At 45.4% G+C, this 26,554-nt stretch overlaps 1 protein-coding gene across 15 annotated transcripts in view; it reads left to right on the forward strand.

The window, feature by feature from the left end:
* The window catches only part of ARHGAP26 (Rho GTPase activating protein 26), a 327,129-nt gene that overhangs the window by 103,502 nt on the left and 197,073 nt on the right, over positions 1–26,554 (forward strand). For all 15 annotated transcript variants that reach the window (XR_012160231.1, XR_012160232.1, XR_012160233.1 and 12 more), the window contains 3 exons: positions 760–860; positions 4,282–4,376; positions 17,727–17,805. Coding sequence is in view for 8 of the 15 variants with exons in the window: in XM_073355711.1 (XP_073211812.1) it covers positions 760–860; positions 4,282–4,376; positions 17,727–17,805 (275 nt within the window). In the remaining 7 variants the exon portion in view is untranslated. The remainder of the gene's footprint in view (positions 1–759; positions 861–4,281; positions 4,377–17,726; positions 17,806–26,554) is intronic.

The following is a 26,554-nucleotide window of genomic DNA, read 5'->3' on the forward strand; positions in this document are numbered from 1 at the left end:
CGGGCAGATAAATATGTAGATAGAACGCCAAAATTGGTGATCTCAGGCAAAAGTGGGAAAGCAGTTAGTAGGGTATCTTCCTTAAAAGTGAGAAACTTGTCTGCAAAAACGGTCTGGAGTCTGTACAGTGGGATAAAAGGAGAACCTCACTAAATGCCCACTTCTGCCTTGCGAGGAGAGTGAGTAAATGCTACATTCTAGGAATAATCTGAAATGACATGGAGGCCGATGATAGTGGGTAGAGCCAATATAGTAGACTGAGGAGTAATTTGCTCAAGTGAAACTGCTGAAGCCTCATTCCTTGGTACATTGCAAAATTGGATGGAGCCAAGCTTGGAGAATATACATGAATGACTAAAGGTGGGCAAGATAAATACTAACAGGTCTGTTCTGTAGTTTTCCTGTAGCTAATTCTCTGATTATATCATGGATTATGAAACTAAAGCTAATTTAGCAAATTACCAGGTCTGTCCATAGGAAGCAGCTTGGCCCAATGGATGGGTCACTGGGCTCGGAGTCTGGAGACTTGGATTCTATTCCCGACTCTGCCAGTGATTGATTTAACTCTGGATCTCTGCTTTCCCCTCCATGCAGTGGGGATTATCGTGCTTTTACTCGCTTTTGTAAGGTGCGTTTGAGAACTATAGATGCAAAAGTCTGTATAGTTGGTCTTAGGCTGTTTAATTGTGTCTTTGGTAACAACTGCTTTGTAGACCTTAGTTAATTGTTAGAAATCTCAAAACTTAAATTCCATTGTAGGTCACTTTGGGACCTCTTGGGTGAAGCATTACTGCACGTATCAGAGGGAATCGAAACGAATCACTATGGTACCATTTGACCAGAAGTCTGGAGGAAAAGGGGTGAGTGGAAATATGCCAAGTCACCCTAATCATCATTTTCTGGGGAAGAGATGGTGTGAGTCTTGCTCTTGGCCCAAGAAAGGTTGGGTAGGGAGTGCCTTGTGTCTGTCAGTGACAAGCCCTTGAAACTGTCAAAACTGATGGATTTCATTGGTGGGTTCTATCCAGTCTTCTAAGTCTCTTCTCTCCCCACTAACCTCTGCTAGAAACTCTTTTATAGCAGAATGACACAGTAAAGGGTTGGCACCTAAGTTTTCTTATCTTTTGAGGCTGACACCCCAACTTTTCCCTGGGGGAGAACTCTTTGTTGGAAAGGCCACTGCTGCCTTTCAATCAGAAGCTTTCCCCTCCAGTGAGTACTCTAAGGAGTTGTTAACATCCACTCTCTCTGGCACACACCCACATCACTAGCTAATTAGTCACTGAAAGGGTGGCTCAAAATAGTAATATGCAGATATTGCAAAGAGAGCCTCAGGGTGCTGATTGAAAGAGATGTAGATCACATCTCTGTGGGTACTAACAAACTATGTAAACCATCATGCTGGGGAAATACATTGTTTACTCTGCCAATGTTAATTCAGCAACTGAGTAAGAGCTTGTCTACTTATGGAGCTATTCAAGAATAAATCCACATGTACAGACCCTAAAGGCTTGTCTACTTGGGGACGCTCAGGAAAGTTAATCCGAGTTAATTAAAGGAGAGAACTGAAAGTGGATTAGTTAAACTTCACAGCCCCGTGTGGACACTCTCAGAAATAAAGTGGCCTAAATTTGGTGTAGTGTAAGAACATAAGAATGTAACAATGGCCATACTTGGTCAGACCAATGGTCCATCTACCTCAGTATCCTGTCTCCTGACAGTGGCCAGTGCCAGATACATTCTTCACTGTATGAATTTATATTTCTTTAACCAAGCAAAGCACCTACAGAGATCAGTCCCCCTTTTAAGGGTGACCTGATCACGATACTTCAGCTCCCCTACATTTCAGTAATGGCAGAAATGTCCCCTGAGATTAATATATGGGCTGTCTAGCACCCATGGCTCTTTCTATACACTCCATCCCAGGTAGAATGGACTCCCTTCCATTGCTTTCTGGTCTTTAGCATGACTCCTTGCTTGGGGATGCTCACTTCACTTAGTGCTTGTTCACAGCAGATGACCTTTTCCCCCTGCTTTAACTGTACCAATATAAGGTACTTTTATACCAGTATAACTGCATTGCACTAGAGCTTGTACCCTGCTAACTATATCTGTGAAAAACCACATCCCTAACTGACACAGTTATACCAGTATGATTGTCTAGTGTAGACTAGCCCACAGTGACTCTGCTATAACAAATACTGTAGTTTTTAGAGGCCTTTCAAGTCATCCCATGCCAGGAATCTTTCTGAAGCAGACAGCAGCAGCAGAAGGGAGATATGTGACCTCTCTTGATCAGCAGAGGGATCTCCGATGAAGTGAGCTGTAGCTCACAAAAGCTTATGCTCAGATAAATTTGTTAGTCTCTAAGGTGCCACAAGTCCTCCTTTTCTTTTTTTAGAGGGATCTCTGTTGTAGACTGTGGAGGCTCTGTTTGTTGTCAGCCTGTTTTCATCCTCTCGGGAAGCCACCTCAGGCTATGGCTGGAGCCAAATACTAATCAGTTTAAAATTGCTTTCTCTCCAAATGGCATTCTTTGAATACCACTTCCCTGGCAGCAGTGGGCAAATCCAGCTAACTTCAGGGAAATGAGTTCAGGAGTGGGGCACAAGCTAACTCTGTTGATCCTCTTGGCAGAATTTTTGCAGTCAATGTGGAGCAGGGGTAGGCAAACTATGGCCTGTCGGCCGGATCTGGCCCTTCAGGGCTTTGGATCTGGCCCGCAGGATTGCCCCCCGTGGTGCCACAGGCCCCGTGCCACTCTCACAAGTGGCCGGCACCACATTCCTGGGGCCTCGGGGCGGGGGGAGGGGCAGAGGGCTCTGTGCATTGCACTTGCCTCCAGGCACTGCCCCCTGCAGCTCCCATTGGCCGGGAACAGGGAACTGCGGCCAATGGGAGCTTTGGGGGAGGTACCTGAAGGCGTGGCAAGGGCAGTGCATGGAGCCCTGTGGCCCCCTCCTCCGGTCCGCGGTTCCAGCTGGCCGGGCGTGGCGTGGGGCCAGGGCAGGTTCCCTGGCCCCAGTGCACCCTGCTGCCACCCCAAAGCCGCTTTAGGTAAGCGGTGCTGGGCCAGAACCCAAACTCCTCCTGCACCCAGTCCCCCAACTCCCTGCCTGCACCCCACACCTCTCCTGCACCCCAACCCCCTGCCCTGAGCCCTCTGCTACACCCTGCACCCTCCTCTGCCCCAATCCCTTGCCCTGAGCCCGTTCCTGCACACCGTACTCCCTCCCACACCCTGCCCCGTCCTGCATACAATTTCCCCACCCAGATGTGGCCCTCGGCCCAAAAAGTTTTCCCACCCCTGATGTGGAGGGTTCGTTAGAACAGGCTATTGGTGTCAATGTTATTCTATGCCCCTAATACATTTTCTGGAATGGTTAATATCAGTGTTGTGATTGTCCAGCACGACTGGTCAGTGAAGCGTGAAAAAGGCATGAAAAGCACAGGAAGTTTGTAAACTCAAAACTTTATTTATTTATTTATTTTTAAAAATTGAACCATCGGTGTTTTTTAAAAATTCACCTGAGACATCAAGAGCACACATCAGACGGAATCACTCAACAACTGTCTACATTCACCTTGCATTAAAGAAAAACCTGTGCTATGTTTGTTGTCGTAATTACTCATACATGTCTTGGGCAGTGTTACGGTAAAAAGGATCTTTATCATGTCCCCACTGCATTTCCTCTTCTGTGCTGGTAAATGTGTGCTCAATTCGCATGCATTTTGTTCAGTGAGTTGATATATAGTTTTAATGTATTATCTCTAGGGCTCTGTGTCTGTCACGGAGGTCGCAGAAGACACAGATTCTGTGACTTCCCGCAACCTCCGTGACTTCTGCAGCGGCCGGTGTGGCTGGCCCCGGGGACCCCCGAGCAGCGGCCGGTGTGGCTGGCCCCGGGGACCCCCTGAGCAAAGGTCCTGGGGCGGCCCACAGCAGATGGTGCTGCTGGCCCCACCCCCCTCCCCCAGCAGTGGTCCTGGGGTAGTTTGGAGCAGCTGCTGCTCAGCAGCCCCTGGCAGCGGGTGCCACTTCTCTCCCCTTGCACCCCCCCGCCCCGCCAGATTTAGTCAGAGGTATCTATAAGTCATGGACTGATCACTTGGCAAAGATTCAAATGCTGTATTTCCAGGGAGTGTGGATATTTCAAACCTTATGCCACAAGCCATCCCCTCTGGGGTTAATACATATTAATCATAATTCTAGTAGGCTGAGTGTGTGTAATATACACAGTTCTGTTCTGAACCTAATCTAGAAGTCCTGTATCCTTGTAGGGAGAAGATGAAGCAGTCACACTCAAATCCTGCATACGCCGGAAAACTGACTCGATAGAGAAGAGGTTTTGCTTCGATGTGGAAGCAGTGGATCGGTGAGTGGGGAAGTCTTCTTTTCTCGCACCAGTGGACGGTGCACAGCCTTAGAGCACATAGACTTTGATTTACTTACTGAAGCCCAGCCAAGGACTCAAGAATATATGTCTGTGCACACGTGGCTGTACCAGCAGCAATATGTGCATTACACACAGACCTACTTGGCCTTGTTGGAAAATCCTTGTTACTCTGGGGGCATTCTGCACCAAAATATTAAAAATTCTCTGCACAATATTGTAAAATTCTGCAAATTTTATTTGTCAAAATAACACTACATAGTCATGCCAGTTTCAATTATTTTGGTAATTTATTTCAAAATACCTGTCAGCAAGTATGTCTGTAACCAGACAGACACACACACACACACACAAATTCCCGCAGGAGTAGAGAGTTAAAGAACCCCCTATGACAACCCAGTTCCTGTTTCTCTGCCCCCCGCCCCCGAGCCCAGCTAGGGGGCGAGATACCCTCAACGGAAACCCAAACCCCACTTTGCCTCCAGCATTTATAATGATGATAAATATATTAAAACGTGTTTTTAATGTATAAGGGGGGTCGCACTCACAGGCTTGCTATGTGAAAGGGGTCATCAGCACTAAAGTTTGAGAACCACTGCTCTAGCTTCCTCCCCCGCGGTGTCTTCTATGTGCAGGCTGGGTTCTGCCGAGTCCAGTGGCGGCTAGCAGCACTGCTGCCCATTTCTGTGGGGGAAAGGAAATTGTGTGCACAACGTTAATTTCTGCAAACTTCTGCCTTGTGCAGTGGCGCAGAATTCCCTCAGGAGCATCTTGTGCAATCTGAGCAGTTAGTTTCTCTTATCCCTTAGTCACACACTCCATAAATGGAAGCTGTTAGTTGCCTCAACTCCCTCCTCCCTACTGTTTTTGCAGTAGGGGCTCATTGCAAGATGAAGCACTAATTCAATATAAGGTGCAGTGTTTACTCAAATCTCACTCCTTTTAATGGGTGTCCACTTTTGCAGAGTCGGATGTTAAGTAGCCTTCACAATGGAAAAGAAATTCAGCCTGTGTGTCAGAAAAGTCCATTTACATGGCGGAGACACTGCGCATCCTTTCCGTGTCTTGTGTTTGTATATAACATGACTTCAGCTTTTGTGCTGGAGAATGGCTGTTGCAGATTCACTGTGGATGGCTGACTGTAGAAATCCCATGCTCACATCCAGTGCATGACACTTTAAAGTTTCGTCTTCTGATTTCTGAAGAAGATGGTTTCTGTAGCCTGATATGATTTATCATAGAACATCAGGGTTGGAAGGGACCTCAGGTCATCTAGTCCAACCCCCTGCTCACAGCAGGACCAGTCCCCAACTAAATCATCCCAGCCAGGGCTTTGTCAAGCCTGACTTTAAAAACTTCTAAGGAAGGAGATTCTGTCACCTCCCTAGATAACGCATTCCAGTGCTTCACCACCCTCCTAGAGAAAAAGTTTTTCCTAATATGCAACCTAAACCTCCTCCACTCCAACTTGAGACCATTACTCCTCGTTCTGTCATCTGCTACCACTGAGAACAGCCGAGATCCATCCTCTTTGGAACCCCCTTTCAGGTAGTTGAAAGCAGCTATCAAATCCCCCCTCATTCTTCTCTTCTGCAGACTAAACAGTCCCAGTTCCCTCAGCCTCTCCTCATAAGTCATGTGTTCCAGACCCCTAATCATTTTTGTTGCCCTCCTCTGGACTCTTCCAATTTTTCCACATTTTTCTTGTAGCGTGGGGCCCAAAACTGGACACAGTACTCCAGATGAGGCCTCACCAATCTTGAATAGAGGGGTATGATCACGTCCCTCGATCTGCTGGCAGTGCCCCTACTTATACATCCCAAAATGCATTGGCCTTCTTGGCATCAAGGGCACACTGTTGACTCATATCCAGCTTCTCGTCCACTGTAACCCCTAGGTCCTTTTCTGCAGAACTGCTGCCTAGCCATTCGGTCCCTAGTCTGTAGTGGTGCATGGGATTCTAAGTGCAGGACTCTGCACTTGTCCTTGTTGAACCTCATCAGATGTCTTTTGGCCCAATCCTCTAATTTGTCTAGGGCCCTCTGTATCCTATCCCTACCCTCCAGTGTATCTACCTCTCCTCCCAGTTTAGTGTCATCTGCAAACTTGCTGAGGGTGCAATCCACAACATCCTCCAGATCATTAATGAAGATATTGAACAAAACTGGCCGGAGGACCGACTCTTGGGGCACTCCACTTGATACCGGCTGCCAAGTAGACAAGGAGCCATTGATCACTATCCGTTGAGCCCGACAATCTAGCCGGGTTTCTATCCACCTTATAGTCCATTCATCCAGCCCATACTTCTTTAACTTGCTGGCAAGAATAGTGTGGGAGACCGTGTCAAAAGTTTTGCTGAAGTCAAGGAAGAACACGTCCACTGCTTTCCCTTCATCCACAGAGCCAGTTATCTCGTCATAGAAGGCAATTACGTTAGTCAGGTATGACTTGCCCTTGGTGAATCCATGCTGACTGTTCCTGATCACTTTCCTCTCCTCTAAGTGCTTCAGAATTGATTCCTTAAGGACCTGCTCCATGATTTTTCCAGGGACTGAGGTGAGGCTGACTGGCCTGTAGTTCCCCGGATCCTCCTTCCCTTTTTTAAAGATGGGCACTACATTAGCCTTTTTCCAGTTGTCCGGGACTTCCCCAGATCGCCATGGGTTTTCAAAGATAATGGCCAATGGCTCTGCAATCACACCCGCCAACTCCTTTAGCACTCTCGAATGCAGTGCAGCCGGCCCCCTGGACTTGTGCTCATCCACCTTTTCTAAATAGTACCGAACCACTTCTTTCTCCACAGAGGGCTGGTCACCTCCTCCCCATGCTGTGCTGCCCAGTGCAGCAGTCTGGGAGCTGACCTTGTTCGTGAAGACAGAGGCAAAAAAAGCATTGAGTACATTAGCTTTTTCCACATCCTCTGTCACTAGGTTGCCTCCCTCATTCAGTAAGGGGCCCACACTTTCCTTGACTTTCTTCTTGTTGCTAACTTATCTGAAGAAACCCTTCTTGTTACTCTTAACATCTCTTGCTAGCTGCAACTCCAGGTGTGATTTGACCCTCCTGATTTCACTCCTGCATGCCCGAGCAGTATTTTTATACTCCTCCCTGGTCATTTGTCCAATCTTCCACTTCTTGTAAGCTTCTTTTTTGTGTTTAAGATCAACAAGGATTTCACTGTTCAGCCAAGCTGGTCGCCTGCCATATTTACTGTTGTTTCTACACACCCGGATGGTTTGTCCCTGTAACCTCAATAAGGATTCTTTAAAATACAGCCAGCTCTCCTGGACTCCTTTCCCCTTCATGTTATTCTCCCAGAGGATCCTGCCCATCAGTTCCCTGAGGTTGTCATAGTCTTGCTTTTCTGAAGTCCAGGGTCTGTATTCTGCTGCTCTCATTTCTTCCTTGTGTCAGGATCCTGAACTCGACCATCTCATGGTCACTGCTTCCCAGGTTCCCCTCCCCTTTTGCTTCCCCAACTAATTCTTCCCGGTTTGTGAGCAGCAGGTCAAGAAGAGCTCTGCCCCTAGTTGGTTCCTCTAGCACTTGCACTAGGAAATTGTCCCCTACACTTTCCAAAAACTTCCTGGATTGTCTGTGCACCGCTATATTGCTCTCCCAGCAGATAGCAGGGTGATTGAAGTCTCCCATAAGAACCAAGGCCTGCGATCTAGATCTGCGAACTTCCGTGAGTTACCGGAAGAAAGCCTCATCCGCCTCATCCCCCCTGGTCCATCAGTTGGAGGCTGACCCCTCCTCTTTTTTTAGGTAAATGAAGCATGGAAATTCCTGTCTCTTTAGCATTCTCTAGTAGGGAACCACAAAACCCAATGAGAAGCGATTGGCCTGTGTGACTGTTTTTTTCTAGGCTGAGTCAATAAAGGACTGTTTTCAGTCACATCATGTTACTATGTTTGCGGTTGCTGGAGAGGGGAGTCAGAAGATCAAAAGAGAGATTTTATTGTAGCTTCAGAATCTGCCTTCCTATGGACTAATTCGCTCTGGTCATAACTTGCTTGTGCACTGAGCAACAAAACTAAGCGTATAATTCTGAAATTAGTTTAGGGTTTGGAGAAAATTGAGTTGGCGTGATGGCATGGCTGCGGGAGCCCTCTGTAGATGGAAAGGCCCCAGGCCAACAGAGTGCAGGGGAATGTGTACTAGCTGCCTTGCTCAGCATCTTCCTCTGCCAGCTGATGGCTCAAGTAGCACTGGAGTAGCATCATTGCATTCTAGCATCTGTGCCATGAACATTTCTTTTACATACCACCACAACAGACTGCAGCTGTAATGAGCAACCGTTCAAAACAATGCAGTGAACACAGTGTGTTGTAAGGCGGTGTGATGTTTGACCCTCAATACATTTAAATTCTTAATGTGCTCTCGCTTATCATGAGGACGCCATCATTTCTGATGTTCACAGAAGTGGGCTTCTCCTGTACTCAGCCAAACAGCTGGCCTCCTTATGTGAGATCTCTCTTGCCCAGTCCGAGTGAGGGTCTCTGGTTTTCCTACCCACATGCATTCAGATTGCATCCAGCTGTGTTTATGTATTGGTTCAGTTAGTAGCCCAGAATTCTGTTTATGGGCTTGGGCAAATCACTTCACTTATATGTATCTCACTTTACCTAATTGTGCACTGGGGATAATAGAAAGTCTGTCTACTTCTCAGACTTTCTCTGAGGCTTGTTTAGGCAGTGTTTACAAAGTGCTACTTGGGCAAAGTATTTTTAATTACTAATTTATTTTGTTATGACTCAATGGCTTATGTGTATCTTGCATGAGGGAAGAAAGGGGGAATGGCATGGCAGTGGATTGGGCACTGCCTTGGGACTTGGGAGAGCTAGCTGGGTTCAAATTCTGATTCAGCCAGCCCCAGGCTTTCCTGCGTGACCATGATCAAGTCACTTAATCTCTTTGTGCTGCTTTTGCCACCAGTAGAATGCGGAAATGCTTCTTTACTTCCTTGGGCTGCAGTGAGGATAAAATCCATTTATGATTGATAGTTGCCCAGATATTAGTGATAACAGCCATAGAAGTGTTTAGAGAGAGGAAAATTCACGGTCTCCTTAAGTATTTATATCTCACCATTGCAGTGAAATCTCGGTGCTTCTAAAAATTCTATTGGTATTAAAATATTAAGAGAAAGGTAATGGTATGGCCACAGTTATAGTGATAGGCTAAAATCACTAACTGGGAGAGCAGAACTAAGCTGCATCTCAAGTCTAACATTCTGGAACACAATCTCTAGGTGGCAGTCTTGTATTTTTTTCCCATGTTCTATTTTATGGTCAGTGTGAAAATAGCAGTGCTGCAAGCATTGCATTTTGGGAAACTGGTATAATTTGCAATATATTGTAGAAACACCCGTGTGGCAATGGTGCATGGTATTTTGGAAAATAACCCCCATGAAAATTACTGTCAATTTTCTCTCCCTTCCCTTTCCAGCAGTAAAGGTGGATCAGCACTTTTAAAAATGAATGTCTGAGCATGATTTGTGGTCGAAAGCTCCCAAATGAGTACTGTGTTTGCTTTTTCTGTTTTTTTTGGCAAGGAATAAGATTCCAGAGTTCCCAAAGAAGACACAGTGAATATTTGGGGGAGCAAAACAGAAGTCTCAAATGTCTCCATAGTGCAAATAATTTTTATTTTTGTCTGTGGGAAGCAAACAAAGCATATTTTAACATTCTGAACAAAATGTATCTTGTAGGCTCATAATGAAGTGAGCCCCCCAAATGGCGTAATCCTGTTTTGCTGATCTGCTACACTGTGCAGTGGTGTAGTATACCTTGGTGTTTGCTAATGCGTATTGTAGTCTTTGCATTAAATCAGTTTTATAAGCCAGGCTGTAAGCAGGGCTAGCATATATGTCTTTAAAAATGAGTCCTTAGGAGAAGGAGCATTGCCTTTGGCTGATGCTGGCTTGATAATTGTCCAGGTGTTTGGTGTAATGTGGGTCAGAGCTTTGAGCCAGGTGCTGAGCACTTTTAACTCCAATTGGCATGAATTGGAAGTATTCAAGGTTTGGCCCCTTAATTAGCTGAATGTTACATTCATCAAGACAGTTAATGTTGTTGAAGTATAGCACCATTCTGCTAGAAAGCCCATTTATTGGTGGCTTGGGAACAGCTGGTACCTCAGCACTCCTGAAGCATGCAGGCATCCATTATAGCCACATGCTTTCTCATGGGCTGTTTCTTTATGTGCTGACTAATTGCTGAAACAGCATTAAGTAAGCTGTATTTCTACTGACTGAGTGGCTGTGAGTGTAGTGAGCCTGTTTTGGGCATCTGAATTATTCATGCGGGAGCAGCTCCCTATATAGTTACCCCTCCCCCCATAGTTGAGGCATGATGGGGGCAGGAAGCAGGGGAGGATACTGAGCTTCCTGCAGCTGGGGGAGATTTCTGGGGTTGGGTCTGACAAGGCCCCAGCCACTCCTTGTAAGAGAAGAGGAAGTCACATCCTCTCCTGCTTCCAGCCCAGCTGGGACTAGAAGCTGATCCCAGCTCTGAGTAGGAGCCACTGGTCGGGTGTCCCCAGCCCCATGATTTACCCCTCCACCGGCTGCTCCCGGTGCCTGAAACTATGTACCTGCGTTGCTAGGGAGTGGTGCATGACTGCTCTTGCAGTTTCTCTTTGCTTCCCTGTCAGAAAGTCATTTTTCTGCGGGGAAGCAAAGGAATCTGTGAGGGACATGAATTCTGCGCACATGCAGCGGTGCAGAATTCCACTCGGAATAAAAGAACATATTGACTGCATTTAACAACTACCCTTAAGATTCCTGTTATGTGTTGTGATCATGGGGGAATGTTTCTAGCAGGGCAGTACATGAGGCTTCTGCTTATGTTGTCAGTGGAGTGACCCTTCAAGCTCTCAGGCACTAAATCCCTCCTCATTTGCAGCTTTTTCTCCCCCTTCCCCTCGCATACTTCATTTTGGGGACTTGCCCTGTGTCTGGGCTCTGCTGGTTAGAGAGGTGCTGTTTGACCTGAGGATGGCTCCTGAGACTGACATAGCAGTGTGAGGTACGTCATTCTGCAAACGCAAGGTCACTTTGTCACTGCTTAAATCAGAACTGCAGACTCCTTCACCACACATTCAGCTTCTTAGCTCAGCCTTGCAGATTGTATGAAGCTGTTTTATGTCTCTTATAAAGCAACTTAAATTGTCTTGGCGTGATAAGATGCTACATGAGTCAAAGTTATTATCTTTTTCTCTTGCTTTCATTCTTTCTTCTTCTGGAAGAAGAAAAGCACTTTCCCCCCACCCCCGACCTTTTGAATTAAACTTTGGACTTTTTTGGTATTAATGTTGATTTTGTGCCTCATGTTTTCCCTGGATATTTAATCTTTTAAACCTTGCTCATTTTAAACAAAATTTGTGATAAGAATTTATATTGACTTCAAGTTTTGTGTCTGTATGCCTAATGTAGCAAAATGAATATAGATATTAAACGTATACTCCTGTACTGGGATTCCTTATTGTGAAAGGGAATGCTCACCAGCGATGCAGCCTAGTCAGGCAGGGTTGTACCAGATTGTCTTCCAAGCCTCCCCATTTCTTACTGTTTCTCTGCCTTGCTGTGGTCTGTCCTTCCTGTGACTCTGCCTTCTGGCCTGCTCATTATTCAAGTCTGTCCCTTCCAAGTTATGTATAAAGAGTGAAGGAGGCCAACAGGGCCCCCATGTTTGGTTGAGAACCTGTGGCCTAGACCCTTTTATCTTCAGGGTCTTTCCACCCCCCAGCTAGGTTCCCCATGTCAGGGCTAAGCCTCTGTAGTTGTCCCTCTTTAGGGGCTGATAGGGGAGCCTAAGCCCACCCTCTCCACTGGACTCCAGTCCAGAGCGCAGTGATAGGTAGGCAGCTAAATCCTGCACCCTGGGGTGTTATGCAGCTGCCTCCATGGATCACTTCCCACCAGGTAAAGATAAGAACTGAAACACAAAGATGGTCTCTGTTCTTCAGAGAGTCACAGGTCCCTTCTTTGTGGGCTTGGTCAGGTCTCAGTCATCGGCAGAGCCCGTGGTGCTCCTTCTCTGGAGCTCAGTGTGTGGGTCCGCTCATCTCCATTTCCTGCCGACCATTGAGCTACTCTGCTCCCCTTTTCATGTTCCCTATGCAGGTTTTTCAGGCGGGCTGGGGTGGGGCCACCTGGTTGCAGAGCAGCTCGTTAGCCCCTTCCTCTCCAGTGTGGGGTTTGTATTCCCCATCACACTTATGCATTAAAGTTTCTTTAATCAATTATTAATAAATTTGTATTAATATATTTGTATTAATTTATATTTAGTGAGATGGGCAGAGAGGGAATCTGGGTGAGGCTCCCCTCAGTGTCTCAGGCTGAGCATCTAAACTTAACAGCCACTCTTAGAAACTGTTGGCCGTAATGTTCATTTTACATGGGGCTTCACTGACTGAGCCGGCTGGCGCTGAGTCCATAGCTGTGTGTACTTAGAATGTTGTTTCAATTGTGAGCTCTTCTAGGGAGGGACTGTCTTCAGACTTGTCTGTAAAATGCCCAGTGTGCTGCTGGCACTGTACAAATAACAATAAGTGAGGTAATGTGCTGGGATCTTTTAAAATGTACCACAACCAGGAAGGCAGTTCCGTATACTAAAGCACCACAATATATGTTTCAGCAAATGAATTATGTGGGGGAAAATGCAAATGCATTTAAAATATAAATGGCATTTTAATTGTTTCACAGCCTCTCGCCCCTCCCATATTGTTAAAATGTCTGACTTTGAAGTAAACACCAATGGTTTGTTATCCGCTTAAAGGCAGAGCAAACATCTTTTATCACTTCTTATCCCATGCATGAGAGAATGTGGGGCATGAAAAACCTGTGTTGTCCTTACGAGACCTTATTAGGGGTTCCTGAATAATCTCTGTGATCTCTGTCCATCAAGGGAGAGGTTGGTACCAACCTTCCACAGTTCAAAAAGATATTTCTAGGAAAGGGTTCATCGTCTGCACTCAGCAAATACTGTTAATAATTATCCACCCACTAGGTACTGATTCCACTGTTAAATCCTCTTGTCTACCAGGTACAGAGCTTTGTTCCTTGTTTTGACAGTACTGGGATAGGGTTTAAAGACGTGTTTCTTTTCCAAATGGAGCGAAGCTTCTTCAGTGGTTTCCTCTCCTTTTGAAAATAGAGAAACTTCCAAAGCACTAAGCCTGTGAGTACTGACTGACTTACCGAGGGGATTAACAAAGATAACATACATTCTTTCTGGATTACTTGGGCCGAAACTTGTTGCAAGCCTGAGCAGCCCTTGTCCTCTACGGGGTAAACTGAGACTGGCTTTGTGTCTGTAATAGTCCTTGGTGAATTGTCTATTGGCAACATGATATTTGAGAGAGTGGATTGCAGGGTTTGGGCTTGGTCCTCTGCTGCTTGTTTATAGGTGCCCCAAAGCTGCAGAAAAAGGATCAGAAACATCAATCGGTCTAAAATGGAGTCTCTTAGTAATGTTTTACTGGCTAGCAGAGGCTCTGCTCTTGTCAGATGTCAAATAGACATCATTACAGTCATGCAGCTTTCATTCACCTGTTGAATCATCTCGGAGCAGTGCATGTTGGAAACTCAGGTTCTCACAGCCCTTGCCTGTTACTGGAGATGTAATACCAAAAGGAAGACATGTGGTGTCCTGAACACTCTTCTGACAGCAGCCAGAATAAAGCCTGTGATGTCAGTGTGCTTGTTCTTTTCTTGACTCACGAGCTGTATTTTGCTACAGAGAGCAGTGATCCTTCATATTGAGTTTTGCTGCAGTTCTGGGGCTGGAGCACTTGCCATGTATACAAAGATGAATGTCAGAAGTCCTCTGGTTAAATCGTTTTTGTGAGTGACGACACCCAAATATTCCTGCAAGGAGAGTTCCGACACACTTTTCCGAATGCATTCAGTCTCCTCCCCGAGCCTCCTACCATTGCGTGGTTGTATTTTCCCTGTTATCAGGGAAGCTGTACATTTCAGTCACGAAAAGTGAGCTGTAATAATAAAGGGACTGAAAATAACTTGTCAAGGGGAAAACCTCGCACCCTATACACTATCTCAAACATCAAATTCAGAATGAGGCATCATGTTCCCCATAACTTGGCTTCATGAAAGCAGCACAGTAGTTAGACTCTGTTTACTTGTTTTGAATCCCAATGAGGCAGCATGTGACTTGGCTTCACTGATGTTCTTTTGGAAACCTGAACGCACTATACTCGGATATTGATACAGACTTTCAAAGTTGACAGTAACTGGGGCCATCTCAGATAGTTTGCAGTCACTGATTGCAGAAGTATAAATTAGGATTTGTAGGATCACATTAAAAACCAAATCATTAAATTGTATCCTGTTTAAATAAACCTTCATGACACACTCCTACAAAGCCCGTTGCCACTCCCTGGTCTTGGCAGCACACTTCATATGTTGCTTCCTCTAATGCAGAATTTCATCCAAGTTCTTGGGCATGCTAAAAGTCCTCAATCGTGTTGAGGATCCTCATGCTTTTTGTGCACAGTGTTAAACCATGTTTCAATCCTGCAAAAGGAACAGGTAGTCTAAAAAAAAAAAAAAAAGATTTTACAAAGGCAGTGTGGTCCAGTGGATAGAGCACTGAACTGGGTATCTACAGACCTGATTCTATTCCCAGCCTGCCCCCTGTATAGTGACCTGCTAAACTAGGCTATGCTGCCTTTGAGGAGAGGCAGAGGCAAACCAAGACAAAAGGGATCATTTTAAATTTTTAGAACTTTATAAGGAAAAAACCCAAAATTGTACCTTGAGCATAAATAATATAGAACGTTACCAGACTTACTACTTGTAATAATAAACTATAGCTTACCAACTCATTAACCTTTTATGAGCTTGTACACGCTGAGCAGTTTGTACCAAATGCATTGTTGTTAACCACAACAAAAGAGATTACTTAACAATATACGGTATCATTTCAGAGTATAATTAGCTTTCCTTCTCCTGGCTTCTTTGCTTCTCTTTGGCTTGAAGTGCTCAGTGTTTAGATTTGATGTTCTTGTGCAACTCTTTTCACTGAGTTTACCCACAAGCAGGGTTTCTTCACCTACTGGGCCCTCCCTGGTCCATCAGGCACCTTTTGAACTGTATCCTGTCAGCAGATATTTAAACAGTCATTCTCTCCGTTCATGTACTTTAGGCTTCTTGTTTACCTTTTCAGGTTCTGTTTCATCTACCACAGCTTTTTGAGCAACTCTCTTTTTCACCAATTATATTTCCTTTCAGGTTTTTTCCCCTTGATACTCTTTCTCTGGTAGATCTGTAGATTTTATTTCCCTCTGTTTCCCTTCTCTAATAGTGCCTCCTCACCTACCCAGGTCGTTGTCTTCTTTTTTTAAATTTTCTGCTTCTCCTGACCTGAAACCTTTCCTCCTTCGCACTTCCCAGTCCCCTACTTTTATTCTCCTGTTCTTTTATTTTATCACCTCACCTCCTACCCAGCCTCCGGTTCATCTGCTAGCTCAGCGTCTTGACTCTTCTCTTTCTCTAAGAGCTTTTCCAACTGCTCCTTCGGGTAGATTCTGAACCCCCTTCCTAGCTCAGGCTGCCCTATCCTGGCCCATCTCTCTCCCCAGGACAGCATTCTGTGCTGCAGTAGGTGCTAGCTAGTGCCAGGGTGAGGGTTAATACATATGCATTGGGCAGTTCAGTTCACCTGTGTGTGTTTCCCAATCCCTAAAATGAGATCAATGAGCCCCTTGTTTGTAAAGTAATTTCAGATCTGCAGGAAAAACATGTTACAGAAGAGCTAGCTATTATTTACAGTGCTTATATGTCCCAGGATGTAAATTCTCTCTAACTTTTGTGAAAGTGGCTTAGAACCGGATCCCAGTTATGGAAGGCATAAGGCTTCTGTACACTGACGTGCTGTGTTAAGCACAATATCGGAGGTGTTTTTCCTCCTTAGGGTTCTTAACGATATTTGCACCATTCAAGCTGCTTTTTCTATTGCTTTGAGTGGTGTCTTATCAATCTCAGCATAGAGCTGTTGTGATATACTTCAGCCTTGGGGTATGGTTGTGGCCAGATTAAATGGGGAAAGAGGTACTTGTTAAAGTGAATGTGAATAGGGAAAGAAGAGTAAGGAATGAAAAGAGAAAACAGGGTGTGGGGAAAGGGCGTTTTGCGCTACAGTGAATAGAAAATATGTATATTCCCAAGTGTAAAAGCAATAAGAGGTCTGAATTTTCTACTTTTCATGTTGTTCAAAGATTGTATGAACCTGAGTGATAAAAGTTTAACTTGGGTTGTACTTAAAATATTGGATTTTTTTTTTTTTGTATTTGCAAACAGTGGCAACTGGGGTACAGAATGGAAAAGTTTCTGGATAAATGAGGAACGCCCGGCTAGGCCCTTGTTGATAGTTGTTTATATGAGTTACTGGCAGATCCCGTCTGGTTGCAGTGCCAGCAGATCTCATCAGGATTTATATTAAGCAGTATACAAAATCTTCTTTCACTTTCATCTCTGCCTCCTCCAACGTGGGGAGGAGTAACAGTTCTTAAGTGATCAGCATTTCCCTGTGTTGTTTGGGTGTAGTAGAGGGATGAATCTCCATTGAAACCTACTGGTTGACTTTACTGAATAAAATGAGATTCCCATGCTGGAGAGCAGGCAGCAATCCATGAATTCGAATAAGTAATTAACCCATCACAGCCACTGGTATATAGACACACATATAATATAAAACAATTTTTTTTAACCTAGGGTATCATTAGAGTGGGTGGGTATAAATTTGGACTATCAGTAGCAATTTGCAGCTATGGAAACTTGTGGAGGTGTTCAGACCTCCAAGTTCAGGGTGCAAGTTTCACTGAAGCTTCATTCCAGTGAAGCTATTGTTATGCAATTGTTGTCTGGTGTTCATGCCAAGGTTATTGTGAACCCTTAATGTCCTTGGATTCATTATTGAAACCTGCTTGCTCCTTGTGTTTTGGATACCTTCAATAAACCCCACAGCCCATGCTCTGCTGTCAGTTACATCAGTGCAGTAGAAGTGAAGTCAATAGAGTTGTACCAGGCTAGGGGAGAGAAGAATTTGTTGTCAAATGTCCTATTCCAGTATTATATTAGTTCTCCTGTAAAACATTGGGTGGATGCCTTGAGGCTTAATTTAATTTGTTTCAAAGTCCAGGTCTGGAGCACAGAAGGGATCTTCTTGAACCTTATGTCAAATGTATCTTTCCCTTTTGTCTGGTCCACCTGATGAGATTGATTGATTGATTTTTTTTTTATTTTTTTTTATTTTTTTTTTAATTCCTCTTTTTCTTTTTTCACTTTCAGTGTTTCTTTCTTCTCCACAGGCCTGGTGTGATCACCATGCAAGCACTTTCTGAAGAGGACCGAAAGCTTTGGATGGAAGCTATGGATGGCCGGGAACCGGTAAGAAGGGACAGTAATGAATACCGGTTGAGAAGACTCAAAAGGCTCTTTTGATAGCTCAGTTGTCTGCTGTGAAGCCGTGTGTCATGCTGAATTTGCCAACCTCCATGGGCACGGTATCCATGGGGCAGCTCTCTGGTTCTGGCACGAGACTCCTTTAAAACTCTGGTTAAATATTTGAGGTAATACTCTATCTCCTGTGCTTAAATGGCTTGAAGGCTCTGGCTACCTTTGCTCCTGTGGAACATAGGCTAAACTAGCACAAATAGCTCCCGTGCTGTTGTGTTGTGGTAGCAGGAAGGCGCAGCAACAAGATCTAAGGAAGAACATATAGAGTGTGTGATTGGCAGGGTTTTCTGGGGCCTGCTGTGCTCAGGGGACTTTACAGTGTTTCAGTAAGAGTCATAGTGCTACACCTCCTCCTTCAGTGGCTCACATCTTGTGATTGTGTTGACTCCTGCTTTGCCAAAGGAGCACAGCGAATGGGTTTCACAAGCAGGGGAGAAGATGGAGGTTTCCCTTCATCCAGCCACTTCTGCTGGTTAATGTGGAGGAATTTTAATATTGATAATGCATGGGTTTCCTGTTGTAATTTTGATTCTAGCACTATGTGTTACAGCACAGTAATGAACAGTCAAGGTTAGTTCCTATGTAATATAAATACCAATCCGATTTGAGGCCCGAAGTAGAAAATTATTACCTAAGGATTAAAGCAGTGGTTGAGATGAAGCTCAAATTGCATGACTGCAGGTGCTCTTTAAACTCTTGGGCAACATTTTAAGGTTGTGACCCTCACATTTCAAAATGTTCACCATTTAAAAGACACTGTGTTCAAAATTGATAAAGGAAGTGCATAATTAGACTGTAGGTCTCCATTGCCACAGGAAGTCACTGGGGCTTAGAATTTAGCAAGGTTCACAAAGGAATTGGACATTTATGTAGATAACAAGAATATCTGGAGTTGTTGTCATCAATAGCTATACATTTTGGAAGAGTTTTTGACCTCATGCTTCAGGGTTTAAGTTAGTCTCTGTCTATTTCAGATCAGGATGAGACCATATCTACCCACTGTGGGTGTCTCTCAGCTTCCTCCAAAGCATCCGGTGCTGGCTGCTGTGAAAGACAGGATATTGATTTAGATGGACCTTGGGTCTGATTCATTAGGGCAATGACTGTATTGGTTGCTTATCTGATGCTGGCTGTGTGTAGAGAAGTGGTGAGTAAGCAAAGGTGAAACATGCCTGTATGCAGCGGGCTGGACACCTGTTGTAACAATTTAGGGGGTGGTTGCATAGCAAAGGCTAGTTTTGGTCAGGCCAAAACCTGACTCTTGGACTGGTTGCAATGGTTCAAGAAACCAAAAGGCTTAAGTGTATGTGTCCTGGTTACTATTAAAATACGGCATTTCCTCACTGATTCCTGTAAACTCTTCAAGACTTGGAGAAACTGTGATGTTTAATCAGTTACTCAAACATATGAAATACTGATTTTCCCTCCTGCCTCCCCATGGAACTCTGACACTAAAACTGAGTTCTGGGTAGTGCTTAATTGTAGCTAAGGACTCCTCATTTCCAGGAACAGTCTCCTGAGGAAGGCTTCATGCATAGAGGGAAAGTTGGCAGACACCAGAAAGAAATGGGGTTAGTCCAACTGGGTGTATGTGATAATGCTAAAAGCCCAGCACATCCCATCCCTTCCTTTTCCCCCTGAGTTTTTGGGACCCCTTTTTGGTACATGATAGCCAGTCCTTCCCTTTGCTTCTTGTCTAGCTGGAAGCAATCCTATTAAGAAAGTATTTGTATATAATTCAAACCAAGTTCTCTGGCTCCCATATGTGAGCTGTCTTTTCGCTTTTAAATTACAACCCATCTGGTTTCTGCAGTGGCTGCTACAGAAGTGAGATGGTAATATTGCTTCCTCCTCCTAACGGCAATAATAAAAATAGCACACTCAATTAAAAGAGCGAACAAGACATGTACAGTAAAACACATGACATGATCACAAATTGCCCTTCTCTTGTCCTTCTAATCTTCTACTCTCCCTACCCCAACTTCACTGTACCTTTTTGTTGTGAGGATAGCTTCACTGTACCTTGTTGTTTGTGGGATAGCTCAGTGGTTTGAGCATTGGCCTGCTAAACCCAGGGTTGTGAGTTCAATCTTTGAGGGGGCCATTTAGGGATCTGGGGCAAAAATTGAGGATTGGTCCTGCTTCAAGCAGGGGGTTGGACTAGATGACCTCCTGAGGTCCCTTCCAACCCTAACCTTCTATGATATAAGCCCTGTGGTCCTTCAGTTGCTTACACAGATCCATTCACCCAGGTTTCGTCCTGTTGACTGCATCAGGTTTTGCACAGATGGTAGGGTCAGTCTGTTAGGATTACAGGATCGGTGCCACAGATTATAAACACCTCTGGTCGGTGACCTTGTCTTTTACTTGTTTGTAAAGTGCCACACATGCAAAAAGTGCTATAAAATAGTAAATTATACTGAGTAGCCCAGATTTCCTGCTGGGGGCCCTAGTTTTATGTGAACTAGTTCAAAACCAGTCCTTCATACTGTCCACTGCACATTTATTTTCTTCCCCGTAATGCCCATCTGTTTAGGTGGCTTGCTAGTGTAGTACAGTGGTTTTCAAACTTTTTTTCTGGGGACCAAGCTGAAGAAAATTGTTGATGCCTGTGACCCAGTGGAGCTGGAGATGAGGGGTTTGGGGTGTGTGTGGGGGCTCAGGGCTGGGGCAGAGGGTTGGGGTATGGGGGTGAGGGCTGTGGGGTGGGGACAGAAATGAGGGATTCAGGGTGTAGGAAGAGGTTCAGGGCTGGGGCAGGGAGTTGAGGTGCAGGGAGGGGGGTCAGGGCTGGGGGTGCAGGCTGAGCAGTGGGGCCAGGGATGAGGGGTTTGGTGTGTAAGAGGGGGCTCTGGCTGGAGGGGGGTGTCAGGGCTGGGGCAGGGGATTGCAGCCCGGGATTGCGGCCCAGAGTTGGAGCGCGGACGTACCTCTGGTGGCTCCCGGTCAGAGGTGCAGCCAGGGTGCAGAGGCAGGCTTCCCACCTGTCCTGGCACCGCGGACCGCGCTGCGTCCTGGAAGTGGCCAGCAGCAGGTCTGGCTCCTAGGTGGAGGCGCGCAAGCGGCTCTGCGCAGCTCTCGCCCACAGGCACCACCTCTCTTCCCCCGGAAACCGGCCAATGGGAGTGTAGAGCCAGTGCTCGGGGCAGGGGCAGCATGCAGAGCCCCATGGTCCCCCTGATTAGAAGCCGGACCCGCTGCTGGCTGCTTCTGGGGTGAAGCATGGTGTCAGAAAAGGTAGGCACTGGCCTGCCTTAGCTGGGCAGCACCGCCGACGGGACTTTAAACGTCCCAGTCGGCAGTGCTGACCAGAGCAAGGCGACTCAGCGCCTTACATGCTGCGACTCACGATTTGAAAAACACTGGTTTAGTACATCTAGCTATGCAGGTTATCGTTTTGGAGATGCAACGACTGATGGATGTTTATAGCACTTTGAACTGGCCATCCGTGTACACCACTGGCACTCTCGCCTACTGAAGCATCGTGCAGAATTGCAGTCATAAGGCATTAGTGATGAAAGCTCTGTAAAGTTGGTGGATAAGGCAGATTCCTTGTCCTTGATTCACCTCCTCCCCGTCTCTAAAGTTACAGGAAATTGGGTTGTAAATTTGTTTTGTGTGGTTTTGTCTTGACACCAGGATGTCAGTTGTTAGGTTTACCCCACAAAGTTTGCTTTGCACAATAAGTAAGTTTAACCCCTAGACTCCCAGAACTATGCATTGTGATTCTTTTTTTTTCTTACTTTATTTTACTGCCCTAGAAAAGAAGCTGATCTCACTTCCAGTGTTTTCTTGCTTGAAAAAAATTGATAGTGTTGGATATAATTCCATGAACAAATTTAGAAGCCCAGTGTGTAACAATATTAAAATGGATTCAGTTGAATTTTTTTTAATTGCACTTACTTTAAAACTAAAAACCAATGCAGTGCTACTATTTAACCAGGACTAAATATGGAATGTGAGTTATTAGCCAAGATATTTTAACAAATTCAAAAAGATTTACCATACCTTCAGTGCTAAGAGCAAGTCAGATAGATATGACTTTAGCTTCCTATTAGCTTTCACTAGTGTAATTAGTTGTACTAAAAATCACAAGTTTCCTTTGATTTATATCATTCAATGGAGCTAGAAAAAAGGAAGTCTTCGTCTCAACACAGAACATTTAAACTGGCTTTTTGTTAATTTTTTCAGCATTAAAATTTACCGGTCTCCCCGCCCCCCAAGTCAAATATTGAAATGTATGTATTGTGGGAGCTAGTGCTTCTTCTTTATACTGAATCAAAGATAAAATGTTTGTTCTCATAAAGGTGACTGTGGTAAATTGTGGGATTAAGAGGCATAAATTAGGCTGTTTGCTTTGTGGCAGAGAACAGAACAAGATAAGCATTTTAGTAAGAGTGGGGCTTTCCTTGCCAAGTCTGCACCGAGCATGCCAGCCAGAGGAGAGATCATAGGGTCAGTGTTACCTTGTTACTGCTTTCCAAAACACTAGTGATCAGAGCCCTGAAGATCATCTTCATATAAACACATCCTGAAATGTGGGACAACTTTCCTGAAGTGTTTGGAACTTGAGGTGTTAAAATCTATTTGTCAAGAAAAATGAGTGTAGTTGTAGCTGTGTTGGTCACAGGATATTAGAGAGACAAGGTGGCTGAGGTAATATATTTTAGTGGACCGACTTCTGGTGGTGAGAGAGACCAGCTTTTGAGCCATGCAGAGCTCTTCTTCAGGTCTGAGGAAGGTACTCCAAGTGTCACAGCAAAATGCCAGGTGGAACATATTGTTTAGCATTGTGCTGTGATGCTCAGAGCACCTTTCCCACAGCTGAAGAAGAACTCTGTGTGACTTGAAAGCTTGCCTCTCTCACCATCAGAAGTTGGTCCAATAAAAGATATTACTTCACCCACCTTGTCTCTTAAAACAAACAAAAAAATAGCTTAGTCCATAAGTCACATCCTGGCTGAGCTATATTAACTCATTGCATGGCCTTGACCAGTTTATAGCTACAAAACTGTGTTGTTAAAAGGGGAATGTAACATCCTGGAATTCTAGGGGACAAAATATGGTACAGGAAGATCTGAGCAGCTCTGTCTTAGTAGGTAAATGGTAATTGCCCTTCAAAAAAAAAAAAAGTGGGAGAGCAAATAAAACACTGAGATACTTTTATATTGATCATTTTGGGTGGAAGTCACTTCTTGGAACTGGTTGTCATTGCTGTAAACCAAAATAGGCCATCTCCTTGGTTATGCTGAGGCAATCCGTGCCAATCCTTGCTTTGTGTTCTTCCTAGTGTTGAAGAAGAAATTAAATGAAGTTACAAAAACAGGACTGAAATGAAGTTACAAAAACAGGACTTTCTTGTCCATTTTTTCCCTTTTGTTTTTCTTTCTGTTTAATTCCTTAATATAGTTTACCAGCTTGGGTGGGCAAGGACGGTGTCTGCATTCTGAGAAACCCCTAGCATGCTTTTAGGCACTCTTTATTAATTAATTAATAAATCCATAACGCAATGAATGAAACCTAGTGATAAACTAACATCAAAAGGTTCTCCGGTTCCATTCTGACAACCTTCCAAAAGTTCACCAGGATAACTCGTGGAGAGAATTAATAATAGATGTTAGGGCCCGATTTTTCCAAAGGGCAGCCTCCCCCACTGTATTATCTGCTGTGTTCTGAGCACTTCTGGTTGCTTTGTTCAGGTTCCTAAACAGGCACAGAGCTCTTGTGGAAAATCCGGCCCCATTTGTCAGTGCTGAGAACTTTAGAAAGCTCAGTCGTGGTTAGGGTTGAACTAACGGAGGCCCACAGTCTATTCCATCCATTCAAATCTAACCCATACTGAACTTTTTGTTTGATCTTCCGGGATTATTAGATTCCATTTTGGATTAATTTTTTTTTGAAGTTGCTCCGTGCACCTGACCTTAATAACTACAGCCTGCTGCTCTGAGATTATAGTGAATCCACTGTCAATAGCCAAATGGCATAAGGAGTTTCAACAGTCCTCAGCATGCCACTTCAATGCATGGATAAATTGCTTGATCTGGACACACACACACACACACACACACACACACACACACACACTCAACAGTCCTCAGCATGCCACTTCAATGCATGGATAAATTGCTTGATCTGGGCACACACACACACACACACACACACACACACACACACACACACACACACACACACACACACACACACACACACGTATGCCTATGCTGCAATCAGAGGTGATTGCAGGTCATGTAGACACCCCTTGCTACCTTTAATCTAGCTAGTGTGGCTAAAAGTAGCAGTGAAGGCGTGGTGGCAAGGGCTTCAGCATTAGCTGAACAGCATACCTGGAACTCTGGCTATTTACTCAAGTTCCTAGCCCATTGTAGGATCTGTGTTGCTTCATTTTCGCTGCTATTTTTAGCCGCACTAGTTAGATTAAAGCTAGCACAGTTGTGCCTACCTGAGCTGCAGTCACACCTCCAACTGCAGTGTAGACCTACCCGGAGCCTCAGTTCTGTAACTGCTGAGCTGCACGAAAAACTTGCAATCTGTTAGTGAGCATGTGGTCTCTGCCAGTGCCAGATCCGGCAAGGTGCTGACAGCCCTCAAATTTCGTGAAGTTAGTGGGAGCCGAGAGCACTAGGCACCTTAAAGGGACCACATAAGGCTTGATTTTTTCAGAGATGCTGAGCCACCTGCAGCTCTACAGAAGCAGGCTCATATTTAGCATGTAGCATAATTTTCCTCCTGAAATCTGTTTCAAAGGACCCACTAAAAGTGTATATAAGATCCATTCTGGTCTTTGCAAAGTGACTCTGCTTGTGCTATCTGCTCCTCCTACAGACTCCTTTGTAACCCTCGAAGCCATGCACTGGTGTTGTCTTCTGACAGCCCTGTTAAATGGCATCTCACTCTGCTAATACAGCTGTTGTTCTGGCCCTAAGAGAAAGCTCTGCTTTTATTGTTAAGGTCATACACACTCTTATTTACCTGCATATGTGGTTAGGCTATAGATGGAGAAGATGGTTAACAATCCCAGGAATGTAAGTAGCCTGCCTAGCACAGAACTCTGTTCCTTTTGAGCTTGCTCTTTCCAGAACCAGAAGAGCAAAAGACTATACAAACGTCTGCCAGTCTTACGTACAGTATGCAACAGGATGCTCTGCCGCTAAGACTACAGCAGCTGGATGCCACGTTGCTCTCGCAGTGTTTGGAAGGAAAGGCCAGTAGAGGAGGCAGGGGCTGAAATGCTGTGGGAGGGGTTCTCCACCAGGAAAAACACAAAATGGAGAGGAAGAAAAGATTTGGGTGTGGTGAATTGCCATGTAGGCTGTTGTCCACTAGATGGCAAGCTGAGACCAACAGGCTCATTGCACTTGTGCCTGGAGGTAAAGGAGAGCTGGGATCTCCAGCAGAGCAACTGGCCTGTTGCCATTCCCCTGTTCTCAGTGGCTTATAACTCAGCTATATAAAAGGTGGGGTGGAAAAAGTGCCCTGCGCCAAAACCTGGTAATCTAGTGGCCACGCAGGATACCCTAGAGTTAATCGCTGGGATCTCCCCCGCCAGGCCAGAAGTGGCTTGGCATGCTGTGAGAGGCAGTGTGCCCAGCTGTGAGAGGGAAGGGGGTGGAGGTGTGGGGGGTGGGTGGAGAAAGGAAGGGAGAAAGAGTGTCTCACTTCACCCTGCACCAGTCTCAGTCCCTCCAACTGCTTGCATGTGGCAGGTCTTCCAGCGCAGTGTTTTTATTTTTTTGGAGTGGACTTATGAGGCGGAGACATTGTTGAGCAGCAAGGAGTGGTTGCCCCCTCCCTCAGCCCCTTCAGCACGACAGCAGCAGCTGAAGGAGAATCCTGACTTTCTCTCTGAGCACTGTGCAGCAATAATGTCCTGACTTCCAGGGGGGCAGCAGAGAACCAGAAGCTCGCAGTGGTGCCAAGTACAGAGTAACTGAGTACACAGCCGTGTCCCTTTTCCTCTTCCCTTCCTCCCCACCCACTTAGTTTTGTTCCTTCTTCCCAACTGTGCTAGTTTTGCTCCCGCCCCTGCCCCTTTAAGCCATACCACCTAAACTCTTCAAACCTCTTCTGGTCTTCTCCCTTCCCTGCTGTTCCAGCTAATCTCATTGCCTCCAAACAGCAGCAGTTCAAGTCCATCTTCTGCAGCTTGGATGCCAGAAGTCACCGCTCTCGTCCCTACCCCCCCCCAGCACCCCCCCCCCCCAAAGTCAAACTGCAGCACACCACTCCTGACGAAAACATTGTTTTGGTCTCTTCCCTTCTGCTGTCAGGTTAAAGGAGCTGCTGGCATTTTTAAAGCCAGGTAGCATTTTTGAAGTAAACCGAATGGAGACGAAAATCGTCTAAACCACAACCCCCTTCCCATTTTCAGTATTTATCTATTTTCCCCTCCTTCTCCCTCTCTCTGTTTCCTTTTCCTCACACCATTCCCTCTTGCATGTGAACATGCTCTAGTCTGGGGCGGGGGGGGGGGGGTGTCACGGAGTCCCTGGGTAATGCTCTGGAACTGCTCCCTACAAAGCCAGGCAGGACTCTGGTGAAGAGTCCTGCCTGGCTTCGTAGGGAGCCGTTCTAGAGCATTGCCCGGGGACTCCGTGACACCCCCCCTGCCCCAGACTAAGCCTGTCTTCAGGGCAAAAAGCTCACACAGCTTCTGTCTTCT

The sequence above is a fragment of the Lepidochelys kempii genome, chromosome 8, assembly GCF_965140265.1.
Source record: "Lepidochelys kempii isolate rLepKem1 chromosome 8, rLepKem1.hap2, whole genome shotgun sequence".
In the NCBI taxonomy this organism is placed as follows: Eukaryota; Metazoa; Chordata; order Testudines; family Cheloniidae; genus Lepidochelys; species Lepidochelys kempii.